The 24,092-nt window shown below is 33.2% G+C and overlaps 3 protein-coding genes across 6 annotated transcripts; all 3 read left to right on the top strand.

Moving 5' to 3' along the window:
* Positions 1-976: 976 nt before the first annotated feature.
* LOC125821910 (caffeoyl-CoA O-methyltransferase) lies at positions 977-22,586 on the top strand. 4 transcript variants are annotated; one of them, XM_049501267.1, is made up of 6 exons: positions 977-1,118; positions 1,215-1,294; positions 1,392-1,536; positions 1,616-1,747; positions 1,842-1,934; positions 22,381-22,586. In XM_049501267.1, exons 1-6 carry the CDS (start codon positions 1,041-1,043, stop codon positions 22,579-22,581), a joined length of 729 nt encoding a protein of 242 aa, XP_049357224.1. In that variant the 5' UTR covers positions 977-1,040; the 3' UTR covers positions 22,582-22,586. The 4 variants fall into 4 exon arrangements, with proteins under 4 accessions (XP_049357224.1, XP_049357223.1, XP_049357226.1 ...); XM_049501266.1 differs by lacking the exon at positions 22,381-22,586 and having other exon boundaries at positions 1,842-2,411; XM_049501269.1 differs by lacking the exons at positions 977-1,118; positions 1,215-1,294; positions 1,392-1,536; positions 1,616-1,747; positions 1,842-1,934 and adding exons at positions 12,045-12,119; positions 21,699-21,778; positions 21,864-22,008; positions 22,085-22,216 and having other exon boundaries at positions 22,288-22,586.
* LOC125821911 (caffeoyl-CoA O-methyltransferase-like) lies at positions 4,506-5,863 on the top strand. Its single transcript, XM_049501270.1, has 5 exons — positions 4,506-4,671; positions 4,765-4,844; positions 4,936-5,080; positions 5,170-5,301; positions 5,383-5,863. Exons 1-5 carry the CDS (start codon positions 4,594-4,596, stop codon positions 5,674-5,676), a joined length of 729 nt encoding a protein of 242 aa, XP_049357227.1. The 5' UTR covers positions 4,506-4,593; the 3' UTR covers positions 5,677-5,863.
* On the top strand, positions 11,998-20,396 carry LOC125821913 (caffeoyl-CoA O-methyltransferase-like). The gene is made up of 5 exons (XM_049501271.1): positions 11,998-12,119; positions 12,255-12,334; positions 12,406-12,550; positions 19,674-19,805; positions 19,877-20,396. The coding sequence occupies exons 1-5, from the start codon at positions 12,042-12,044 to the stop codon at positions 20,168-20,170; spliced, it is 729 nt and encodes a 242-aa protein (XP_049357228.1). The 5' UTR covers positions 11,998-12,041; the 3' UTR covers positions 20,171-20,396.
* Positions 22,587-24,092: the final 1,506 nt, after the last annotated feature.

The raw sequence follows: 24,092 nt of genomic DNA, 5'->3' as shown, positions 1-24,092 counted from the left end.
CATCAGTATGTGCTATTTGTATAGTAGAAATATGTATGTATACAAGTAAGCATTTTCTCTCTCTTTCTTTTCACTAGTCAATCAATGTTTAAACGAATTAAACAAAATAACCAATATGACAGTATCCTATAATTTGAGCTTAAATCATGAATATAAGAAGAAGAAGAAGAAGGAGAGGCTTCAAAATTAATGGAACTCTTGAAACATTAATATTTAGCTCCCGTTGGCCCTGGGTTTTAAAATTGAAATTTGAAATTTTGAGTTTTTGAAGTGTAATCTTAAAACTTAAAAAGTTGTGTCTAGACATGCATTTTACTTGAAAAAATCTGAATTTTGTGAGTGAAAGTGAAATTTCTCTCATACTAGTTTTAGTAACAATATTGTTTTTTTAATTTCTTCTTTTCATTACTCTCTAGTGCTTTCCTCACTAAGTAGTCATACACTTTAATATTATTATTATTTTTAATAATTATTTTGATTTATTGCACTTGAGTCAAGATTTTTTAGAAAATAAATTATCTATTTCATGACTAAGGCGTAATATCTATATACACCATCCTTCCAAAACCCCGTGGAAATACACTACATTGTTGTTGTATTGTTTTTTCACAGTCATATTAATCCTAAGGCTTTTTAATTAAGAAAAAAATCAGGCTGTGCGTTGTCCACTTGACATGATTTCCTCCATACTTTTGTTCCTAAGTTTGTCAAAGAAAGCCTATAAATTATACACTGAAATTTGAAAATATGGGAAAAGTGAGAAGTGGGTAGTGGGTATTAGTAGGTAATGGATAATGAAAGTCAAAAAAAGGAGTTTGTTTAAGTGATGGTATTCTCCCTACAGTTGTACAAGAGGAAGAAGCCAGGAGGAGACTTCCACCAACTTCCCGTCTTTTTCAGCCAACAACTTTCTTGTTTTCCACTACTATAAATTCAGCTATTTTCATCTCTACAAAAGCAGGTTGCTTACTTAAGACTCTTATCTATTTCAGAAAAAAAAAAAAGGATAGTTAGAAAATATCCATAAGCAGCAATTAGCAATGGCAAGCAATGGAGAAAATGGAAGACATCAAGAAGTTGGACACAAGAGTTTATTGCAAAGTGATGCCCTTTATCAGGTAAATTAAAGGCCACATACAAGAATCAATTTACTAGTGTAAAACTTTTTATGAACATGTTGATTTTAATAAATTGTTTGATTTATGTTTGAACAGTATATTCTTGAAACAAGTGTGTACCCAAGAGAACCTGAAGCCATGAAAGAGCTGAGAGAGATTACTGCAAAACACCCTTGGTAATAACTCATTTTCTCACTTTACTTCATCCAATTGAATACTTAAATATTGTAGCTGGAACTAAGTATAAAATCTTTCATTTGGTGGAAAAAACAGGAACCTTATGACCACCTCTGCTGATGAAGGGCAATTCTTGAATATGCTTCTCAAACTCATCAATGCCAAAAACACAATGGAAATTGGTGTTTTTACTGGTTACTCTCTGCTTGCTACTGCCATGGCTCTTCCGGATGATGGCAAGGTAATTAACTTTTACTAACTGCTCGCAATTTAACAAATGATGATTGAACTTCATTACTAATTTGCTAAAATTGATTCAGATTCTAGCCATGGATATCAACCGCGATAATTATGAGATTGGTCTTCCCGTAATTGAAAAAGCTGGTCTAGCTCACAAAATTGAATTCAGAGAAGGCCCTGCACTTCCTGTTCTTGACCAAATGATTGAAGACGTAAGTACATAAAGTTCCATGAACATAACAACAAATAACTTGTCTCTATGAGGGTTAATGTTAACCTTTCTTTTGAATAATTTTGTTATAACAGGGCAAATATCATGGATCATATGATTTCATATTTGTGGATGCTGACAAGGACAATTACTTGAACTATCACAAGAGATTAATCGACTTGGTGAAGGTTGGTGGATTAATTGGCTATGACAACACCCTATGGAACGGATCAGTAGTAGCACCACCTGATGCACCCCTAAGGAAATATGTTAGGTATTATAGGGATTTCGTATTGGAACTCAACAAGGCCTTGGCTGCTGATCCCAGAATTGAAATTTGCCAGCTTCCTGTTGGTGATGGCATCACTCTTTGCCGTCGCATCAGTTAAAATATTCATATAGTACTATTGGTGGCAATCAAGAACAAAAGGCATGCTACGGAGCTCATGAGTCATGACAATGGAGGATTTATCATTTTTGAAATCCCCTGTTTTACTCGTTCGTTTATTTTTACCCTTTTTTTCCTTTTAGTTCGGTATTCTGGCAAAAGATTGCATTGTCTACGTTACCAAATGTTTATTTCACAATGTATTTTGATAAATAAATAAAAAAAGAAATTCAAGTTGAATGATCAAATGTACACAAATGTCATATGTCAAAGGGGCTAGTGGGGAATCTGTTAGGTGACACCCATGACCAAACTTGCAGTTTCGAACCAAAAGATGAGGTTTGAATTAGTAAAAGATCATTCATCCACAAACTTTTTCTGCTAGTATTGATTAGCAAGAAGCATCTTTCAACAACTTCCAAGCACCAAACTACACAAAATCATTTGTTGCATTATTGCTGCAATTGTGGGTCGATCTTTAGGTTATTGAAACAATGCACTAAAACCAACAAAATCCACAATGGAGATTTTCACAAATATGATCAGGCAATTAGAGTAATTTTTCTGGGCGAGGGCATAACTTTGAAAATTATGCTGCTTGGTCTTATATGCAAAAATCTTTACAACAGAGATAAAAATTTAAACACAAGCCTTCAAAGTATGTTATTCTTGAAAAAAATTGAATTCTGAATTTGCATGAATTAGACGAGTTTATGTTGCTTTATCCCCAATTGCATTTGACAGAATCGCGTTGGAGAAGAAAAATACACCATACATATACAAGCAGATCAGTGAATTACATTTGGCAAATGGCAATGTCATAGCTATTTTCTACTCATCTTTGAATTCCAACTACTTGTTTTTTTAAGTACTTGGGTTTTACATTGTTAGACAGTGAGAAAATCACTATAATCTGAAACTGATTAATCTAACTACTCTCTCTCTTACTAATTTATTGGACCCTTTAATTTCAAGCTTTTTTTGTCCTCAATTACAGGGTTTTATAGCTACAGAAATCTCAGGGTATATTTAAGAGAAAATTATTAGTTATACTTTTAAATTTTGATGCGTGTCAAAAGTTGTTTTTTTTTGTTAAATAAAAAAGTTTTCAGGCATAATCAAAGACCGCTATATAAATAAAATTGGGCAACTTTTTGTCATTTGCGCACAGCCTTCATGATTCTAAGTAGGAGTTTGGCATAAATATCAAATATTTTTCACTTTTATTTGAAATTTATGGAGTTGAAATTGAAGATGAAGCTTTATTTAATTAACTTTTTGTAAATAAATATATAGAATAATGTTCATGCTTGAATATACTTAAATACAACTTTAAAAATGAAATGTTAGCTGGAAAACAAGTCATGAACTGTTTTGTAATTGAAATGCAACTTTAAGTTGAATTTGAAAATTTTCATGTCACTCTATTTTCAAGAAAAAATAAATATTTTTATGGCCAAACCTGTCCAATTTTAATCCATTTGATTTACACTCCTTATCTCAATTATATTCATTAATTTGTATCACTATGAAAATCAAATTGACCAATATTGCGGATTAAGATGACTCATAGAAATTCATTGTCTAAAATAATATTACAAAATAAATACTACATATAAGTTGAAATTTCCCAACTTTGATAAAAGGGAATTGCTGAAATGATAGACACTCTTCACCTCTAATGGTAGGTTCGAGGCTCTAAAGAAGTAGAAAAAGGTTGTAGCTCTTAGGGAGGGGTAAAAATAATAAATATAAGTTTAAGTTCTATATATAGTCACCATCAGATCATCCAAAATAAGATATCCTACTTGCTACACAATTTCATTGTCTCACTCTGCTTTCATCCAAAAACTTATTTATCCGTAGAAGTACAAGTCTTCCATCCTTATATGACCACGGTGTATGTTACCTATACTCAATAAAAATAATCATTTCTTTAACAAATGTTTTTTTACCAAATATTCATCCTCATTATTTATTAAGTAGTTTTAAGTAAGCAACCAACTACTTTTAATGATTATCATTTAGAGTTAGTAGTAATCCTAGAGTTTTCTTTAGAAAATATAAGCAATGCGTTGTCCACTTGACATGGATCGATCTTAAATAGAGAATACTTTTCAACTTAAATTGTCAAACAAAGAAGCCCAATCTGGAATTAGGAAAGTGAGAGGTTGGTGGTGAGTATTGTAAGGTAATGAATTTTAAGTCAAAAAAGGAGTTGGTCGTTTGGTTATATTCTCCAAGAAACTGTAGAAGAAAGAGCCAAATATTCACCAACTTCCAATCATTGTCACCCAAACAACCCCTCCACTTTTTACACAATACATCTCTCTTGTTTTCTACTACTATAAATTAAGCCATTTTCGTCTCTACAAAAGCAGGTTGCTTACCTAAGACTAATCTACATCAGAAACAAAAGATAGCTAGCATTAACATATCCACTTCAATACCAAGCAGCAATGGCAAGCAATGGAGAAAATGGTAGACACCAAGAAGTTGGACACAAGAGTCTCTTGCAAAGCGATGCCCTATATCAGGTAAGAAAATTAAACCCTCATGTTGTCATACAAGAAATTATTTTATGAACGTCGTGTTGGTCTTAATAAATTGTTTGATTTGTGTTTAAACAGTACATTCTTGAAACAAGCGTGTACCCGAGAGAGCCTGAAGCCATGAAAGAGCTAAGAGAGATTACTGCAAAACACCCTTGGTAACTTTCTCCTACTCATTTTTTCACTTTAGTTCAACCAATTCGATACTTAAATATTGTAGCTGATATCTTCCTTAGGTGGAAAAAACAGGAACCTTATGACCACCTCTGCTGATGAAGGACAATTCTTGAATATGCTTCTCAAACTCATCAATGCCAAAAACACCATGGAAATTGGCGTTTTTACTGGTTATTCTCTGCTGGCAACTGCCATGGCTCTTCCAGATGATGGCAAGGTAATTAACTTTTACTAATTGTTGTTTCTGTATTTTTGACTAACCTAAATAACAGGATTATAAATTGTTTGCTAAAATTGATGATTCAGATTCTAGCCATGGATATCAACCGCGATAACTATGAGATTGGTCTTCCAGTGATTGAAAAGGCTGGTCTAGCACACAAAATTGAATTTAGAGAAGGCCCTGCACTTCCTGTTCTTGACCAAATGATTGAAGACGTAAGTACCTAAGATCCCATGAACATATTGTGTACAATGTTTAATGTTGATCTTTCTTTTGAATATTCTTTTTTATAACAGGGGAAATACCATGGATCATATGACTTCATATTTGTGGACGCTGACAAAGACAACTATTTGAACTATCACAAGAGATTAATCGACTTGGTTAAGGTTGGTGGAGTAATTGGCTATGACAACACCCTATGGAACGGATCAGTAGTTGCACCACCTGATGCACCACTCAGAAAATACGTTAGGTATTATAGAGATTTCGTATTGGAACTCAACAAGGCCTTAGCTGCTGATCCCAGAATTGAAATCTGCCAGCTTCCCGTTGGTGATGGCATTACCCTTTGCCGTCGTATCAGTTAAATTATTCAACAATGTAAGGCATGCCACATGGTTCATGACAACGGGGAATTTTTATCATTTTTTAAATTCTCTGTTTTTAGTTTTTCCCTTTTTTGTTCTGTCTATTGGCAAAGGTTGCATTATCTATGTTACCTACTGCTTATTTCACAATGTATATTTTTATAAATTAAAAAAGAAATTCATGTTCAGAGATCTAATGTCCAAAATGTCAATAGGTCAATGGGGGCAAGTTTATAACTTGTTACATCACACGGGGTGTAAAAGGGGGGCTATTATTCTATATTTGGGCCAATGCACTAAAATCAACCAAATTAGATCTCAAGGGAGATTTTTACAAATAGGATCATTTCAGCTTTTAGACTGTTATTTACTAGTTGTAATTTTTATCCCCATTCAAGTAAATTTTAGGTTTAGCAAACATAAAAATCATATTTGTATGCTATAACTATAGTTTGTATAATTGCGCCTATGACTATGATTCTGTATATTTCGGTATACATATACATAAAAATCTGTATTTGTATATTTCGGTATACTTATACATAAAAACTTGTCATGTCTTGATCTGTATATTGATCTGTATACAAACCAAAACATAGTAGTTGTATATAAACAAAATTACTACATATATACATAAAAATATTATACAAACATGTCTTGTTATGTATAACTATGGAAAATATACAAACAACAAATTTAATCTGTATAAATAAACTAAAACATAGTATGTATATAAACAAAATTACTACTTATATACATAAAGAGATTATATAGACAGGTCTTGTTATGTATAACTATGACACATATACAAACAACAAATTATATACAAACAAATGCTATATATATATATAATTAAATTTTATACAACACATATTTGTATAAAGGGAATTCACATATACAAATATACCTTCCAAATGGGGTCCCGCCAAATGGCAAAAAACATGGATGTTTGCTGCGAATTGCAAATAAAACAAACTATGGCTATAACATTTGATTTGAATTAATAGTTTGTTATTTCATACAATTTTCCCATTAAAAAAAAGTAGTTTGAGTGGACATAAGTCGCTCAAAGTCATGCCGGGGCAAGGCATAACTTGTTCAAAATATATGATTGGTGAGAATAGCTTTGAAGAAGCACGACATTACTTATGCTCAGTCCTCAAAGGATCATATTCTTGAAAATTTCTGGAGAAAAAAATACACCATACATATACACCAAATTACATTTCACAATGTAATAGTTATTTCAACTGATCTTTTCCAAGTACTTCGTTAGATAGTAAAAGAAAATTACCATAAATTCGGATTCGTGAGGGTAGGCTCTCAAAAGATTCTTTTTTTTCCAGGGTTCAAATTTGAGACCACTTATTAGCGACGGAGGAATCTCAACCATTCCATCACAACCTATATTGATTCTCGAAAGCTGATTATTTTTTCTAAGACTACACTCTTTAGTTAATTTTATGTCATGCTCTTTTATTTTTCAGAAGTGTTTATCAAAAGAGTACATTGGGTGAGAATAAGATTACTAGTAGAAATTTGTTTTCTAAAATTTATACTATTTTGAGTTCGGAGAAATTTTAGAAAATACTAAATAGAAGTTGGAATTCTCATCCTCAAAATAAACAAATTCTTAGAAAATGTTCATGCTCAACCACAAGCGCCAACAAACTTTAAGACAATAGTACTTAAACGATTCCATGCCCTCTCGCCCATTATTTGCAAGACAACTATTCACCTAAAATTTTCAGCTTTCAGGGTGTGTTTTGGTATGAAGGAAAATGTTTTCTTTCAAAATAAATGAATTTTTAATTTATTTTCTCATGTTTGGACTTAATTGGTCGGTGAGTAGAATTTTTTTTTTAATGCTTGGTTGGTGAACGAAAAATATTTTGTATAATATACATAAATCCCATAGTGTAAGAGTGAAATTACCTCCTATCCCTACTCTTTTTCTAATTACATAAATCCCATGTTTTTAAGGCCATCCGGATACATAACTAATTGGGAAGATACATTATTGTTGATACATCAACTACCATCTATTAAGCGTAATAAGGGGAGAAATTTGAAAATCAAATTCAAATCCCATGATTGACGCTTTTCAGTTTCACATTATTATCAATTATCCACTGACAAAGGATACCAGATCCAAAATAATTGAAAATTGAAAATTCAAATCTCTTCTCCCTGTTCTTCGTTTAGCTAATTTTAATAACAAAAATGAATTAATATCTAGATTAGTTTTCGTTTTTCTTCAAGAAAGATGACGAGGGCGGTTATAGGCCAGATGGGAAGGCAATATTTGCAGTTCAAGGGTTGAGTGCAGCTATGGCTAATAGAGTGTCTGCATTAGTGACAATGTCACTCGACACTGTGAAAACAAGATTACAAGTATTAGATGATGATTGTTGTAGTAGTAGTTCATTCAGTAGCCGATAATTTCATAAAATACATAATGAATATTTTGATTTTGCTGAGGCATTCAGGAATCTGGGAAAAACGAGGTTAGTTATGAGTGATACAAAAATGAAGAAATCGTCGTTGGTGAAAATATTTCATTCATCAACTTAATTTCAGCCATTGTGACAAAATTGAATATTGATACATTAAGAAAAAAATTTGAGATTCGATACATGGTATAAGGTAATTCTTCTCCATTGATTATTAGGAATGATATGGGAGTAAGATTGTACGTCGACGTAAAGAAACATGAGGTTGGATATCTCACTTGGAAATCTGATACATTACGTTGTCTTTACATCTGGAGAAATTATGTGTGTCGAAGGTTCAGAAAAAAAATACTAAAACTCTTGATATGGATATGTAAGTCATGATACATTAGTAGTAAACGAAGAGTGTGTATAGTAATTTCGTGAGTTATGGTGTGATCATTATTTTGTATCTGATTGTATATGATACATGTAACAAACAGATTAACAATTGAGTTGTATCAGATACATTTATATAACGAATGTATGTATATGACTGATTTGTATAAAATGTATTAGGTTAATATTGTGTATCTAGTAGACAATATTAATAATGTATCAATTAAGATGTATAAAGTACTTGTAGTAATCTAGAAAAATGTGGATGATACATTGATCTTTTCATCTTTATGTGTCAATGGTGTATCTGATAAATAATTTGTGACATGTTGTGTTTTAAAAAATCAAATTTGAATATATAACATTTTAATAAAGAGTTTATGTGTATATGAGACATACGTTTTTACTATAAATACATTGTTGTGACTCATATCTATTGTATCATATACATTATGTCATAACTAATGAGTTCTTTATAATGACATTTGAATCAAAAGAGTTATGAATCTGATACTTATTTTTATGACATCCAATTATATAATGTGAATGTTTTAAGTATCAGTGTTGTGTATCAAGATCACTATAATTAAAACACAAAATATAAGAATTTACATGATATAATTAAGAACAAATATATTCAAATTCAGACATTATATGAAACAATTTTTAGAGTAACACTCTAAAACTTAAGTAAGATTGTCTTAAACAAAAAAAAAAAAAAAAACACCAAATGGTGTCTATTCATTGATACGTAATCACTATTCGACATTAACCAAATCATCTTGTAGGGGTGGAGTAAAGCGACCCTTGAGCTTTGGAGGATCATCTTTATCGCTAAAATAGCGTGACTTAGCCTTTTCAGTACCGTATCTCCATAATAATGGTTCATATCTTGTGTGAAGATAATCAACTCGGAAACCATTTGATGGGATGTTGATTTCGTTACTAAGGAACTCGGCAAAAGTAGCTACAAAAAGTAAATCATCATGAGAAACATGTCAAGTTAATTATATGATACATAATTGTAACTCTAAAGTATCTTAATGTTTAGTTGATACATAATGATAAAAAAGAGTAACTAATGCTCAATACAAATTGATGATCTATAAAATCTGACAGATATTGATATTTGATACTAAATGCCCACTAGTTGAACATGATACAAAAATTGTCCAACACTTAAACATGATACAAATAATGGATTACAGTTAAATTAGTAACTTGCAATGTATCTTATGTGTGTATTTGATACATTTTAGTAATTTTTGTGTATCTGAAACACACTCTAATAGTGCAGGTTTTGAATGATACAACAATGAACATTATTTTTGTATCAATAACTTCACATAATTACAACAACTCCACATATGATACAAAAATGCTTGCTACTATTGAACATTATTTTTGTATCAATAATTTCAGAAAATTACAACAACTCCTCAAATAATGAATAAAATTAGTATAATTTACATAAATCTCATAGTGTAAGACCTAAATTACATCTTATCAATTAATTTGATACACGATGCTTTATCTATAGAATAATAGGATTTATGTATCAAGTGTATTTATTGAGTAATGTGTACATGCACATAATCTTCTAATTTAAATAAGTCTGAACAAAAATTAAACACTACAGATACATAACAACAATTGATACATGGTAGATTTTATACAATTTGAACACGATATATTAAGATGATGAAATTGTAATGTATCATAATGTTGAAAAAAAAGCATTATACATTAATTTAAGAAAGTAAAAATAACTAGATACATTAAAAATCTGAATCCATATATATATATAAAAAGGTGAATAAGAAAAAATAAAAAAAAACCCAGCAATCTGATCTACTTCTCCTTCTCCTTCTCAACATATCGATAATGTATCAGATTGTTGCTGCATTTGTGGTAGTCCATTGGATGCACAATAAAAACCTTGTCAATATATTGTCATAGCAAGTCTACAACACTGACATTTAGGAAAAGGACGAGATGAACCCCAAGATCTTATATTAGTATTAGAAGAATTTAATTGAGTAACCCCAATACTAAATGAAGGGGCCTGACCCATATGTATTAGGAAAAATATTTGAAAAAAAATGAAAGAAGACAACAATGGAGAAGACAAAACCCTACCTATTCACATGTTTGAAATTGATTGACTTGAGAGAGAGAGAGAATCCTTTTGAAAATCAAATTAATTTGAAAATTGTAACTGCTAAAAATGTGAAGTGAATTTAGGGAGAGAAAAGAGGAGTGAAAATGGGAGTAGTAAACGTGAATTTTGGCTGATGGATCTTATGTATTTGAAAGTTTTAAGAATTGAGAGAAATAAGGGATTTATGAAATATTTCAAAAAGGTAGGGAAAAATGGAGAATAAGGTAAGTAAAGTTGTGTATATAAGTAATTTATCCAAATATTTTTCAGAAAATATCTTTTATTTTTGGATTGAGACTAGAAAATACTTTTTAGGAAAAAAAAATTGATCCGAAAATCAACCCCGATAATTGATCTAGGTCTCGACCTTGTCACCCGAATTAGGACAACACTCCTATGATTGTTCCAAAATCCGACCCTGAGATCAGACTCATGAAAATATAACAAAATTTCTTTTGACCCGAGGGGGGGGGGGTGCAAAAACATTTTTTCTTAAAAAAAATAAAATTGACAGGGGTATCCCGGGCGGGGTGGGGGTGACGTAAAAAATTAAACTTTTTTTAATTTGAAACATTTTCCAATAATTTTTTTTTTGATGAGGGTGGCCTGGGTGTAAAAATGAACTTTTTTAATTTTGAAATATTTTTCTAAAATAATTTTAAATTTTTTATTTTTTTGTTTGGGGGAGGGGGGTTGGTTTGGGGTAGAGAAAAAAATATATTTTAATTGGGAGAGTCGGGTTTAGGGTACGTGATAGGGTAAGAAAAAAATATTAAAGGATGAAGCAGAATTTTGAAAAATGTTTTCCTCAATTTTTGAAGGAAAATCATTTTCCTTAAATTTGAGAAAAATGAATTGATTTAGAAAATATTTTCCAAAACATTTAAGCCAACCAAATATCAAACACACCCTAAGTCAGCAACCAACTTATCATTTTGTTAACAAATCAAAAAGAGTTACTTAGTCCAGAGCTTTTTTTAGAAAATATCTGCAATGCATAATTTATCCACTTGATGGACATAAGTTTCTTCAAATAAAAAATAGTGTTGATTATGAATACGTCAACAAAAGAAGGCTAATGTAAAATTGGGAAAATAAGAGGTTGGCTGTTAGGTAATAATGGATATGAAGTCAAAAACTGAGTTGGTCGTTTGGCTTCTTAGAAACAACCAAATACGTATTCACCAAGTTTGAAATGTCATTTTCAGCCAGCTAGCCTCTGTCTCCTCCATTCTTTTCACATGTTTCTTTGGTTTCCACTATAAATTAAGCCATATATATGCATCTCTGATCTAAAAGCGGATTGCTTACTTAAGACTAATCTACTTGAGAAACAAATATAGCTAAAATATTTACTTCAATACCAAGCAGCAATGGCAAACAGTGGAGAAAATGGAAGACACCAAGAAGTTGGACACAAGAGTCTCTTGCAAAGTGATGCTCTTTATCAGGTAAAACCAAAAACTACATGCACTTTTTGTTTTGTTCATCCATATTGTGACACAAGAAATTCACTTGTGCAAAAGCAAGCTAGTGTTATGAACATGTTGATTTAAATCAACTTTTTTGTATTTGTGTTTCTCTAGTACATTCTTGAGACAAGCGTGTACCCAAGAGAGCCTGAAGCAATGAAAGAGCTAAGAGAGATTACTGCAAAACACCCTTGGTAATAACTCATTTTCTCACTTTACTTCATCCAATTGGATACTCAAATATTGCATTGGTGAATAAAAACAGGAATATTATGACCACCTCCGCCGATGAAGGACAATTTTTGAATATGCTTCTCAAACTCATCAATGCCAAAAATACCATGGAGATTGGTGTTTTTACTGGTTACTCTTTGCTGGCAACTGCCATGGCTCTTCCAGATGATGGCAAGGTAATTAACTTTTACTAACAAATCATAATTGAACTTCATTCAGGGGCGGATCTAAGGGTACAGGTGGGGGTGCCACTGCACCCAGTGATTTCGGAAAAATCTTTGTATATATATGTATATACATATTAGAAATTAATATATATTAACTTCGCCACCCACTGAACAAAGTGATGAATGGTTCAAGTGGCGAAGGACATGATATGCTAGACGTGCAATGTGAGTTCGAATCTCACTGCTAGTTATTTTTTTGTGCACGCAGTGAAGCTTTTTTCTTTTCTTTTTTGTCTTTTTTTTTATTAATGTGGGAAGGGGTTTAGTTTTTTTCTTCTTCCATTCATTCTTATTTATTTACTATACTTTATTAATTCAAATTGACTCCTTTTCACCGTAGTTAATTCTTAATTTTTTTTAACTTTCACTAATTATTGATAAATATTAATGTATTTAAATAGTAGTTTTTAAAAAATATAAGTTTTAAAAATGATGAATATTATTACTAGAGTTCTTTCAATTTAAAGGTTCTTTTGATCTTCACCGACATTCTTGCTAAGTAAGATGACTAGGTTGAAACTACAATTTTATTCTCTCTACTATATACCTGCAACAACACATAAAGTTAATGGAATATGAATATATTCAGTTATGTTGCACGACAATCTGAATGCACCCCATCCTTTAAAGGACATGTATGTTCAGAGTTAAAAGCTCTAATTCTGAACATCTTCGACTTGTTAATTGTCACGACCCGAGAGCACTCCTTAGTCGTAACCGGCGTACTCGACCTCTCGGAGGTCTAATATAAGCCTCTTAGCATTCATTCATCGCATAAAACTAAAAACCATAATGAATTAAAAACTTTCTTTACAAGGAAGACATTTCATTAAAATAGTAAGCGGAAGACTTCTAGACTTTATACACTTATGTCTCAAACCATCTAATACTTTGAATACAACATTGGGATAAAGCCCATACAAAACTTAAGCAAATACTAGAAAGACAAAAAAAAAAAAAGGGACATGTAGGGTATTGTCCTCGAATCTATAAGGACTCACCAAGTCTTCATCTTCAACACTTAGAAACCTATCAAGTAGTCATGACATGTCACCATCTCCAAATCACTACACTTTAGTCAAAAAGGGAAAGAAAGGGGTTAGCACAATTAAGTACTAAGTATGGAGACCATGCAAGGAAAATATGCACAACGGACACTTACAAGAAATGTATGCTTTCATATCATTTTGATAAAACCTTCACTTCACAAGTATAAGAGACATAATACAAGTCAATGTTCACATATAAAACCATAGCCAACCGTATACATACTCAACATATATTCATATACAACCCATGCTTAACTTTAAAGGAACACATGTCATTTCATTACCATAGGACCTCTACCTAATATAACCTTAAGACGCACTTGAGTGAGACAAGAAATGACAGCCCATACAACCTCTTCAAGCACACTTAAGTGTTCCTCAAGATTACCTTAGATAAGGGCATCTCCTTTACAACATAACATCAATAGACCAACTTTCTTTAAGGAACCATTTAGGAGACATTCAAGCACATAAGGGGACTTTCACTTAATAGTCGTTAGACTTAGGGAACTCACTTTAGTATCTTCAAAGCCTACTCGTGCCATGTGTAGATAACATCCCATACTACTACCTACACGTTGTAGAACCTATCCAATAACTAGAGTACACATCCTACATGATGAGAATAAGCATAACCGACATAGACCATACTAGCTAGGCATGGAATCCGGAGTCTATCCTACTCCGTGGAGGTTGTTCTACTTGCCAAGGGTAGAACTAGTAAGCAACCCATGTAGACACATGGTTTACGGGATGTCAAAGGAAGTTCATTGTGCCTAATCTCATACTCAACTAGGCCACCTTCCTAACCACATCCACTCGGTGCTAGCCTTGTTTCCCATAGAGTATTCAATCACATATGTACTTAGAGAGGGTTCCTTTTCTAGTTCAACCAACTCATAGTACCTCTTCCCAAGAAAGGTCCCATTTCTTAGTCATGGCCAATCAAAGTTCATAAGGATAGCTCATTTGACTTTCTTAGATAAGGATTATCATGCCATTCTGGCTCCATCCATCTCTAAGTCTATCATCTCACTCAAGAAGGGAACTTCGCCCTAAGGCCCATCCTTCAAGGTTATATATTTACTTAAGAAAGCTAGACTTATGAAAGGGCACCATTTCTTAGTTTTGCCGATTCAAGTCTTAGCCTAGAATTCCTCTTTTAGCATTTATAGAAAGGGCACCATTTCTTAGTTCTAGCCCACTTCACACATTCATGCATTCAAGACTTTAAGTAACAAGGAGAGACACTTTAGTCTACCAACCAAGTCACAACATTATCATCTAAGGATACTTCATAATCCAACATCATTTTATATATACATCATGAGAAAAATCATACTTTATATCACAATGCTATCCACTTTACATAGGATCATCATAAGATCACATAAACTCATTCACATCATACTTTCACACATATAACTTCACATAAAACTTTACATATAGCTTCATATAGGACTTTACATATAGCCTCATTTATATATAATAATATAACAATACAATAACACTCATATAATGCCCTTCATGGCCTCAATTCACAATAATACAATATTCCAACATTAAGCAACAACTTCCCCAATGCCTTCATGGCTACAATTCACAATAATACCACACAAGAACAAGATATAACACTTCCACCAAAGGTGGATTCAACCTACCAACAACAATCAATTCAATAAAGAGAGTTCAAGCTTTCTTACCATAATTCAAAGCCATAGCCAAAATCACCAAAATCCAAGCAATCACCAATACTTCACCCATAAGGCTTACCACCCTTAATTCACCCATTATCAACAATTAATCATGAATAAACATTAAACAACACAAGAGATATCAATACCATTCACTTTACACATAATTCCATCAACTTTGAATTTATAGAAATAGACCCACTTCATAAACACATTTTAGGGTTTTGTAGAATACAAGGATTCATGGAGTTTTTCATCTTAAAACATCAAATAAACATCAATAATATCATAACTTATCATTTGAAATCGTTTCATGCAAGAACCCTTGAGTTTGAGTAGAAATTAGGCTTTTTCACAAACTTTGGAAAAGTTGAAAACCATTTGAAATTGGCTCTAGGGTGATAGCTTGCCCTAGATAAAGAACTCCCATACCTTTACTAAGATTCCCCAAGAAATTTAATGAAGAAAACGTCTTGCATCCACAACCCTAGCTCCCACTGCTTCTTCTTCTTCTTCCTTGAGTTAGAGAGAGATATAGAGAGAGAAAGAACTTGGGATTTGATTTGGGAAAATAATGAGTTAAAGGAATGTTTTAAGACCCAAAACCATTTAAAATCAACCCCACATAATAAACAATTAAAATGAAATTACATAAAAATCTTTCATAGAACCTCATTATAAAGTCAACACAAAGTCATAGGCTCTTGCTTAACCTATCATTTTTCCGAGTCGTTACATTAATACTTGACGCTTTCATCAGCCATGTGCATTCTTTAGATTGACATACAAGAGTATAGCTGCGAATTCAATTTATATTGTTTTGTTAGTTCTACTTTGTATCTGCAAACATAACTCAATACACTTAAAATGAAACAAATTTAACAACAATTTACCTTATAGAGTTTGACCTCTCCACCAAGAATTTAAACCTTTTTTCGATTAAATACTTTTCCATCACATCCTTCAATGTCGACTTATCCATGTATATCTAATCCATCATTATCTCTTTTTGCGATCTGTTCGTAATTATTAAATCATTTCCACCATCAAATGCATCTACTGGATGATCGCCAAACGTTGGGACAATTGGTAATGTATCATTTGTACCAATTAATTCATGATTGTATTCAAGTTGCAACACATCGCCTTCAATAGAAGTTTCTCCAGAATCAGAATATACTATATCAATATCGAAATTACTTATACATAAGGGATATACTCCAAATTGAGTGTTGATCTTTTTCAACTGAACATATACGCGCACACCCATGTCTGTCACGCCCCGAGCTACCCCCAAGACGCGGACACGGGACCTAGGACCACAAGTGATCCCAAGCTAACCCTGCTGACATGATCATGAGTATACTAAAGAAAATAAACTGATGCGGAAGCTAAATCATAAATAAATCTGAAAAGATGGGGAATACCCATATACTGTAACTGAATATATGAAATCTGAGAGTTTAATACAAAAGAAATATCAAACTCAAAACACTAAGCTGAATCTAACTATGTCTGAAATAAGCCTCTAAACTGACTAGAAATGTTGGGACATGCCCCAACTAGATCTAGCAAAACTGAAACTAAAAACTAAAATACTGAAAAGAACTCATGACTATTGTTCCCGAAGAATGAGGACTCACCAACTGATTCTGCTGAACTGAAGATCGGGAATCGATCTAAGCGTGATCTGGATACTGAGAACCTGAACCTACATCACGAGAAGATGTAGCGCACGTATGCGTCAGTACTTGAAAGGTACTGAGCATGCAGGATAGAGTAAAGCTGAAATAACATATAACTGAACAAAGCAATAAAGCAATGAAATAATCTGAACATGATATATATACTGAATATACTGGATACTGAGCTAACTGATGGAATGACCAAATTTATAACATGCTGAGACTGAATACTGACTGAATTGTAAATGTGGTCAATGCAATAGAGTCTGACTGAACTGTGGGAGCTACTAATAACCGACATAAAACCACATGAGCTAAATGTGGAGTCCGATATATACGCCCCATCGAGAGGACCCAATATACCCTGCCAGAGGTATAGAGGCATGCTGGCGTGATCACTAAACTGATGTTGCCCACAGAGGGGACTTACACCTACGTGGCTCGTAGTTCTAGGACTATATGGGTACGCTGAAACCCTAGTCCAACTCGGTATTATGCTACTCCCAATGAATTAAGTGGTTAACACATTATGACTGAGTTTCTGTAAATACTGGATAGCTCGAAACTGAACATGCAAACTGAGAATGCAACAATTAATCTGATAATGATGCATTCATAAACTGAGGCATGTAAAACTGAATACTGAAATATCTGACCTAGTATGTGTAATTCAAGAACTAAAGAAATACATAGCTAGGGTTCTGAATTCATGCGATAAACTGAGCAATAACATGATAATCTGATTTGGAACATCTAAATAACTAATTCATGATGATCTGTTGAAATTCTAGAAATCCTAGGTCTGTTCATAATCATGGAATCAAGAATCTGATTGAATTCTAGGGACCTAATGGGCGAAAGGAACCCACTAGTGAAATCCCACATACCTGGTGACGAATTCCACGGAGAAATCTTTCGATTTCGGGGCTGGAACTGAAGAAACCTCGCTGCGTTCTTAAACTAGGGTTCTTGACCTTTTTCTCCCTTCTTGCTTCTAATTTTCTAAGTTTTGATTAATGAATTTGACTTAGGTAAGTTCTAGTTATGTTTCTAGGCTTAAACTAATTAAAACCTCATGATTTAGGGTCTAAACGACGTATCTTAGGGGTTAAACGAAATAGGAAAAGACAAAGGACCCCTGAATTAACTGCTGTCGGAGTGATCTACGGAATGGACCTACGGGCCGTAGGTCAATCTATGGTCCGTAGATTGCGTCCGTAAGTCAAGCCTACTCGACATGCCTTCACTAAAACGAGCATAACTTTTTACTCGGAGGTCAGAATTTAGCAAACTCGGTGGCGTTGGAAAGATAATTCAATTATCTATCTAACCATAGGTCATGGGGCACCTAATTCATTTTTTGCTAAAAGTTATGACCATCTGAAGTTGACCCATCAGAATTTTCAGCTAACTGGCTGTTGATCCTCATCTACGGTCAGACCTACGGACCGTGGATCGATTGACGGTCAGTGCTGGTCGACCGTAGTATGTGTCAGAGGCTGGTAAGGGAAGTCTCGATCCACGGACACAGACCACGGACCGTGGTCTGATCTACGGACCGTGGGTCTGTCCGTGAGTCGGGACTTAGCCAAATTTTCTGACTGAGTTCTGAGGAAGTTTTCTGTCACGAACCATGGACCTGCAGGACGGACCGTGAGTCCATCTACGGTTCGTGGATGGTGTCCGTGAGTGCCACCTGTAACACCAGAAATCTGAAATCTTTATTTTCGGATACGGGGTGTTACAATGTCGTTACGTATTTTCATAGGCGTGTCGTTACCTTCGACAGTGTATTTGATTTTCATACACTTTTTTGTAAGATCGACGTTCAATTGTACCGAAATCAAATCAACTAAATCAGAATACGAAGCATATTCCTTCAACACTATCCCGTCAATGCTATATTCTACATAGCAATTCTCTTCGCTCCATTTTCCGGAATGCCGAATCAAAAATATGATAGTAGCCATGGAATTGTATTTTTGCTTTTGGCGTGAAATGAAAAAGTAAGAAGGAACATATTTTCTATTTTAAACTGATCAGAATCCTATAAGGTATAGATCAGTTACATTTTTTAAAGTGCCAAATTAATGGGTTTAAGGGCTGAAAAATAGCCTTGTCAGTTACATTAACTGACCTCATTTAGTGGGAATTAATTTTGAATGTGTTTTTATATTAAAAAAAAATGAAATGTTTATGGAATTTAGCTATTTTTTAACTCAAACTGTAGCTATTTTTTTTAAATATGATACTTATCGCTATTTCAATCTAATAACCCTAAAACTATAGTCATTTATGTAAATTTTACTTATATAAACTCAAATTTTAATGTGAAAAAAATTCTTTTTTCCTCAAAGTCTAAGTGAATAAGGCCTTTAATTCCTAAAAAAAAAACTAAATTGTTTAATTATCTCTAATCACAGAATATCTAAAAGAAAATATTACTAACATGCATGTTTGATCGATTTGTTTATAAAAATCGAAAAGGATAATAACCCGAATTGTAACCCAAAATTAAAACAACCTACCAATTTATCTAACTTGAACGATGTGGCACCTAGGACCTTCAAATCTTAGATCCGCCTCTGAAGTCTTCATTAATTATAAATAGTAGAGTACTAATTTGCTAAAATTGATGATTCAGATTCTAGCCATGGATATCAACCGCGATAACTATGAAATTGGTCTTCCAGTAATTGAAAAAGCTGGTCTAGCTCACAAAATTGAATTCAGAGAAGGCCCTGCACTTCCTGTTCTTGACCAAATGATTGAAGATGTAAGTAGATAAAATCTCATGAATAAACTGATAACTTGTGTATGATTGCTGCTAATGTTGATGATTAACAGGGCAAATACCATGGATCATATGACTTCATATTTGTGGATGCTGACAAGGACAATTACTTGAACTATCACAAAAGATTAATAGAGTTGGTGAAGGTTGGTGGATTAATTGGCTATGACAACACCCTGTGGAATGGATCAGTGGTGGCACCACCTGATGCACCGCTAAGGAAATATGTTAGGTATTATAGGGATTTCATATTGGAACTCAACAAGGCCTTGGCTGCTGATCCCAGAATCGAAATTTGCCAGCTTCCCGTCGGCGATGGCATTACCCTTTGTCGCCGCATCAGTTAAATAAACACTACTATTATCTATGAACGGAACAGAAGGCATGCCACTACTGGACTAGCTCATGGCAATGGAGGATTTATTATTTTTTTGAATTTCCCTGTTTTGAATCATTCCTTATTTTGTCTTCTCTTTTTTCCACTTCTGTTTTCTAGTAAAGATTACATTGTGTACTGAGATTCTGGGTGTTTGCCTTGATTGGACGAGTTTATGTTGCTTCATTTCAATCACACTAGACAGACTCGCGTCGGAAAAACACACCATACATACAAGCAAATTACACTTGGCAATGTGATTGTGATAGTAATATCAAAGTCTATTCTCTTTAATTAATTAGTTTTCCGTGATACATTTTTTTTTTCAAAAAATTTACAACTTCAATTATGAACTTTTCATTTTACTCTCAATGTCATGCTCTTATAGCTATATAATTGCCATGGTATATTTAAAACCATAAATTATAAATATACTATTGGTGTGTATCAAAAGTCTTTCTTTTTAAATTTACTTATGGCCGTTGTATAAAATAAAACGTAGCGGTAACATTTTTCTATTTGTGCATTTAGGATTATATTGTTGAACTTTTTTGATGAGTCAAGTTTGACTAACGCCAGAATAAGATAACTCCCAGAAATTTGTTGTAAAAAACAATTAGTAATACCATTTGAGTTTTGAGAAATTAAAAGAATACAACATATGGTCTTGAATTTCTCATCCTCAAAATAAATAATTATTATACCTTTAACAATGTCTTCTTAGAAAATATTCTTCACTTGAACAAACACCAACAAACTTAAGAATCAGAATCCTCCTTTTCTGGATCCTTGTCAGCTAAGATGATTCTATTATGCTGGACTCTCATATTAAAATAATTCATGCCCATTATTTGTAAGACAACAACTACATAAAATTACCAGTTTTATCTCATTGCTCAACCAAATACTTGTAATATTATTTATCATTGTGTTACAGAACTATTAATCCTAGAGCTTTCTTAAGAAAGCATATGCAATGCGTTAAATGTTAATTTCCAATTGACATGACTCTCTTCAAATAGAGAATACGTTTCATTCTGAATTTGTCAAGGAAAGTAGCTTAATTTAAAATTAGTAAAGTGAGAGGCTGGCGGTGGGTATTGTTAGGTAGTCAAAAAAAGGAGTTGGTCATTTGGACAAATTGTAAAAGGAGGAAGGAGAGTAGGAGACTTCACCAACTTCCAATCATTTTCAGCCAACCAAACCCCTCATGTCTCTCTTGTTTTCTTCTACTATAAATTAAGCCATTTTCATCTCTACAAAAGCAGGTTGCTTACTTTAAACACTTTTTATCTATTTCAGAAACAACAAGATACTTTAAATATATCCATAAGCAGTTATCAATGACAAGCAATGGAGAAAATAGCAGACACCAAGAAGTTGGACACAAGAGTCTCTTGCAAAGTGATGCCCTTTATCAGGTAAATTAAAGGTCACATACAAGAAATTAATTACTAACATGTTGATCCTAATGAATTGTTTGATTTGTGTTTGAACAGTACATTCTTGAAACAAGCGTGTACCCGAGAGAGCCTGAAGCCATGAAAGAGCTAAGAGAGATTACTGCAAAACACCCTTGGTAATAACTCATTTTTTCACTTTAGTTCATCCAATTGGATACTTAAAATATTGTAGCTGATATCTTCCTTTGGTGGAAAAAACAGGAATCTTATGACCACCTCCGCGGATGAAGGGCAGTTCTTGAATATGCTTCTCAAACTCATCAATGCCAAGAATACCATGGAAATTGGCGTTTTTACTGGTTACTCTCTTCTTGCTACTGCCATGGCTCTTCCTGATGATGGCAAGGTAATTAACAAATGATAATTGAACTTCATTAATTATAAATAGTAGAGTACTAATTTGCTACAAATTGATGATTCAGATTCTAGCCATGGATATCAACCGCGATAACTATGAGATTGGTCTTCCAGTGATTGAAAAAGCTGGTCTAGCTCACAAAATTGAATTCAGAGAAGGCCCTGCACTTCCTGTTCTTGACCAAATGATTGAAGGCGTAAGTAGATAAAATCTCATGAATGAACTGATAACTTGTGTATGATTGCTGCTAATGTTGATGATTAACAGGGCAAATATCATGGATCATACGATTTCATATTTGTGGACGCTGACAAGGACAATTACTTGAACTATCACAAGAGATTAATCGACTTGGTTAAGATTGGTGGATTAATTGGCTATGACAACACCCTATGGAACGGATCCGTAGTGGCAGCACCTGATGCACCGCTCAGAAAATACGTTAGGTATTATAGGGATTTCGTATTGGAACTCAACAAGGCCTTGGCTGCTGATTCCAGAATTGAAATCTGTCAGCTTCCTGTTGGTGATGGAATCACCTTGTGTCGCCGCATCACTTAAAATATACTCATCCAAGAATGGAAGGCATCACACTGCTTTAGAGGATTTAATATTTTTGAAATTCCCCTGTTTCGAATCACTCATTATTTTATGTTTTATTTTTAATTCTGGTAAAGGGTGATTGTCTATGTACCTATTGATTAATTTTACAATGTATAATTTCATAAATAAGAACAAATCGAAAGATTCTTTTCTTTCAACCCCTATTAAGTTCAAGTAAATTAAGTTTCAACATGTCATGTGGTACTAGTTATACAAAATGCTTAAAAAATAAATAAAATATCAAACAGATTCTCAGTTTCAGATTAACCAGGCTGGGGAGGATTGGGATTGGGATTGAGCTTCACTAGGAAATTGGAAATATGACTTGATATTTTGGGCTTCAGAGTAACCCATTTTCTCTGGGCCCAGCCTAGCTCAATTATAGGTCCAATACTCAGTGGACTCAGGACTGTGATTTAATTGCAACTGTCCCAACATTTAAATTGAAGATGACAGTTGTGGTACAAAAATTTGTGGTGTTCTATCACGTTTCTAACACTATGTTTTCTCTACAAATAAATCTGCCTCTCTCCGAAGAAAAAAGTTACATCATACGACTGTACAAGTGAACTAACAAAACGTGTTACCTTAAATGAGATACAAAGACTAACATTTTGTTTGTCGGGTATCCAAGATTCTAGTTAAAAAAAGGAACTTTCACATAGTCACTCAAAATAGTTTAATTACACTTCATAGTTATAGTTTGCTAATTACTATTCGTAGCTACGTGTATAGGAAGGAGAGTGGCGAGCGAGACTGGAAGAGGGAGGAGAGAGGGCAGAGAGTGGGAGAGAGGTGAATTGTATATGTATATCGGTTAGATAGTTGTATATTATACATATGTATTTGTATATTCTGGCGAGAGAGATTGGGAAAGAAAGGAGAGAGGCGAGCAAGATTGAGAGAGGAAGGAGAGAGGCGAGCGAGATTGGGAGAGGGAGGAGAGAGGCGAGCGAGATTGGGAGAGGGAGGAGAGAGGCGAGTGACAGAGGACAACAATTTGCATAATTCACATATCTTTTGTATAATTCGCAGGTACGTTTGTATAATCGGGTAATATAAAATCTGAAATTATACAAATATAATAAAACTCGAAATAACGAATTGATACAAACATAAGCGTATGAACTTTAAACAATTATGCAAAATATATTATACAAATTACATTATATAAATTATACTATACAAAATCCAAAAACTACACGTTTATACAAACTTTAAAAAGTTATACACAAAAATATTGAATGTATATGATGACAAAACTGAAAAATCAAAGGGAATCATTGTCATATACAAATACAAATCAAGCAAAGAATTGTTAGCTGTGAATTATACATATACAAACATGGTTAATTATACAAATTTAAAATCAACCCACATAACTAATGTATAATGTTAATTGCGAGTAGTAATTATAGCAACCTATAGCTATGATGAATAATTGAATAGTATAAATTTACTTAACCGTG

This window comes from Solanum verrucosum, unplaced genomic scaffold, assembly GCF_900185275.1.
Source record: "Solanum verrucosum unplaced genomic scaffold, falcon-dt-bn FXZP01000103.1, whole genome shotgun sequence".
Lineage (NCBI taxonomy): Eukaryota > Viridiplantae > Streptophyta > Magnoliopsida > Solanales > Solanaceae > Solanum > Solanum verrucosum.
This window is presented reverse-complemented; position numbering and strand designations above follow the sequence as displayed.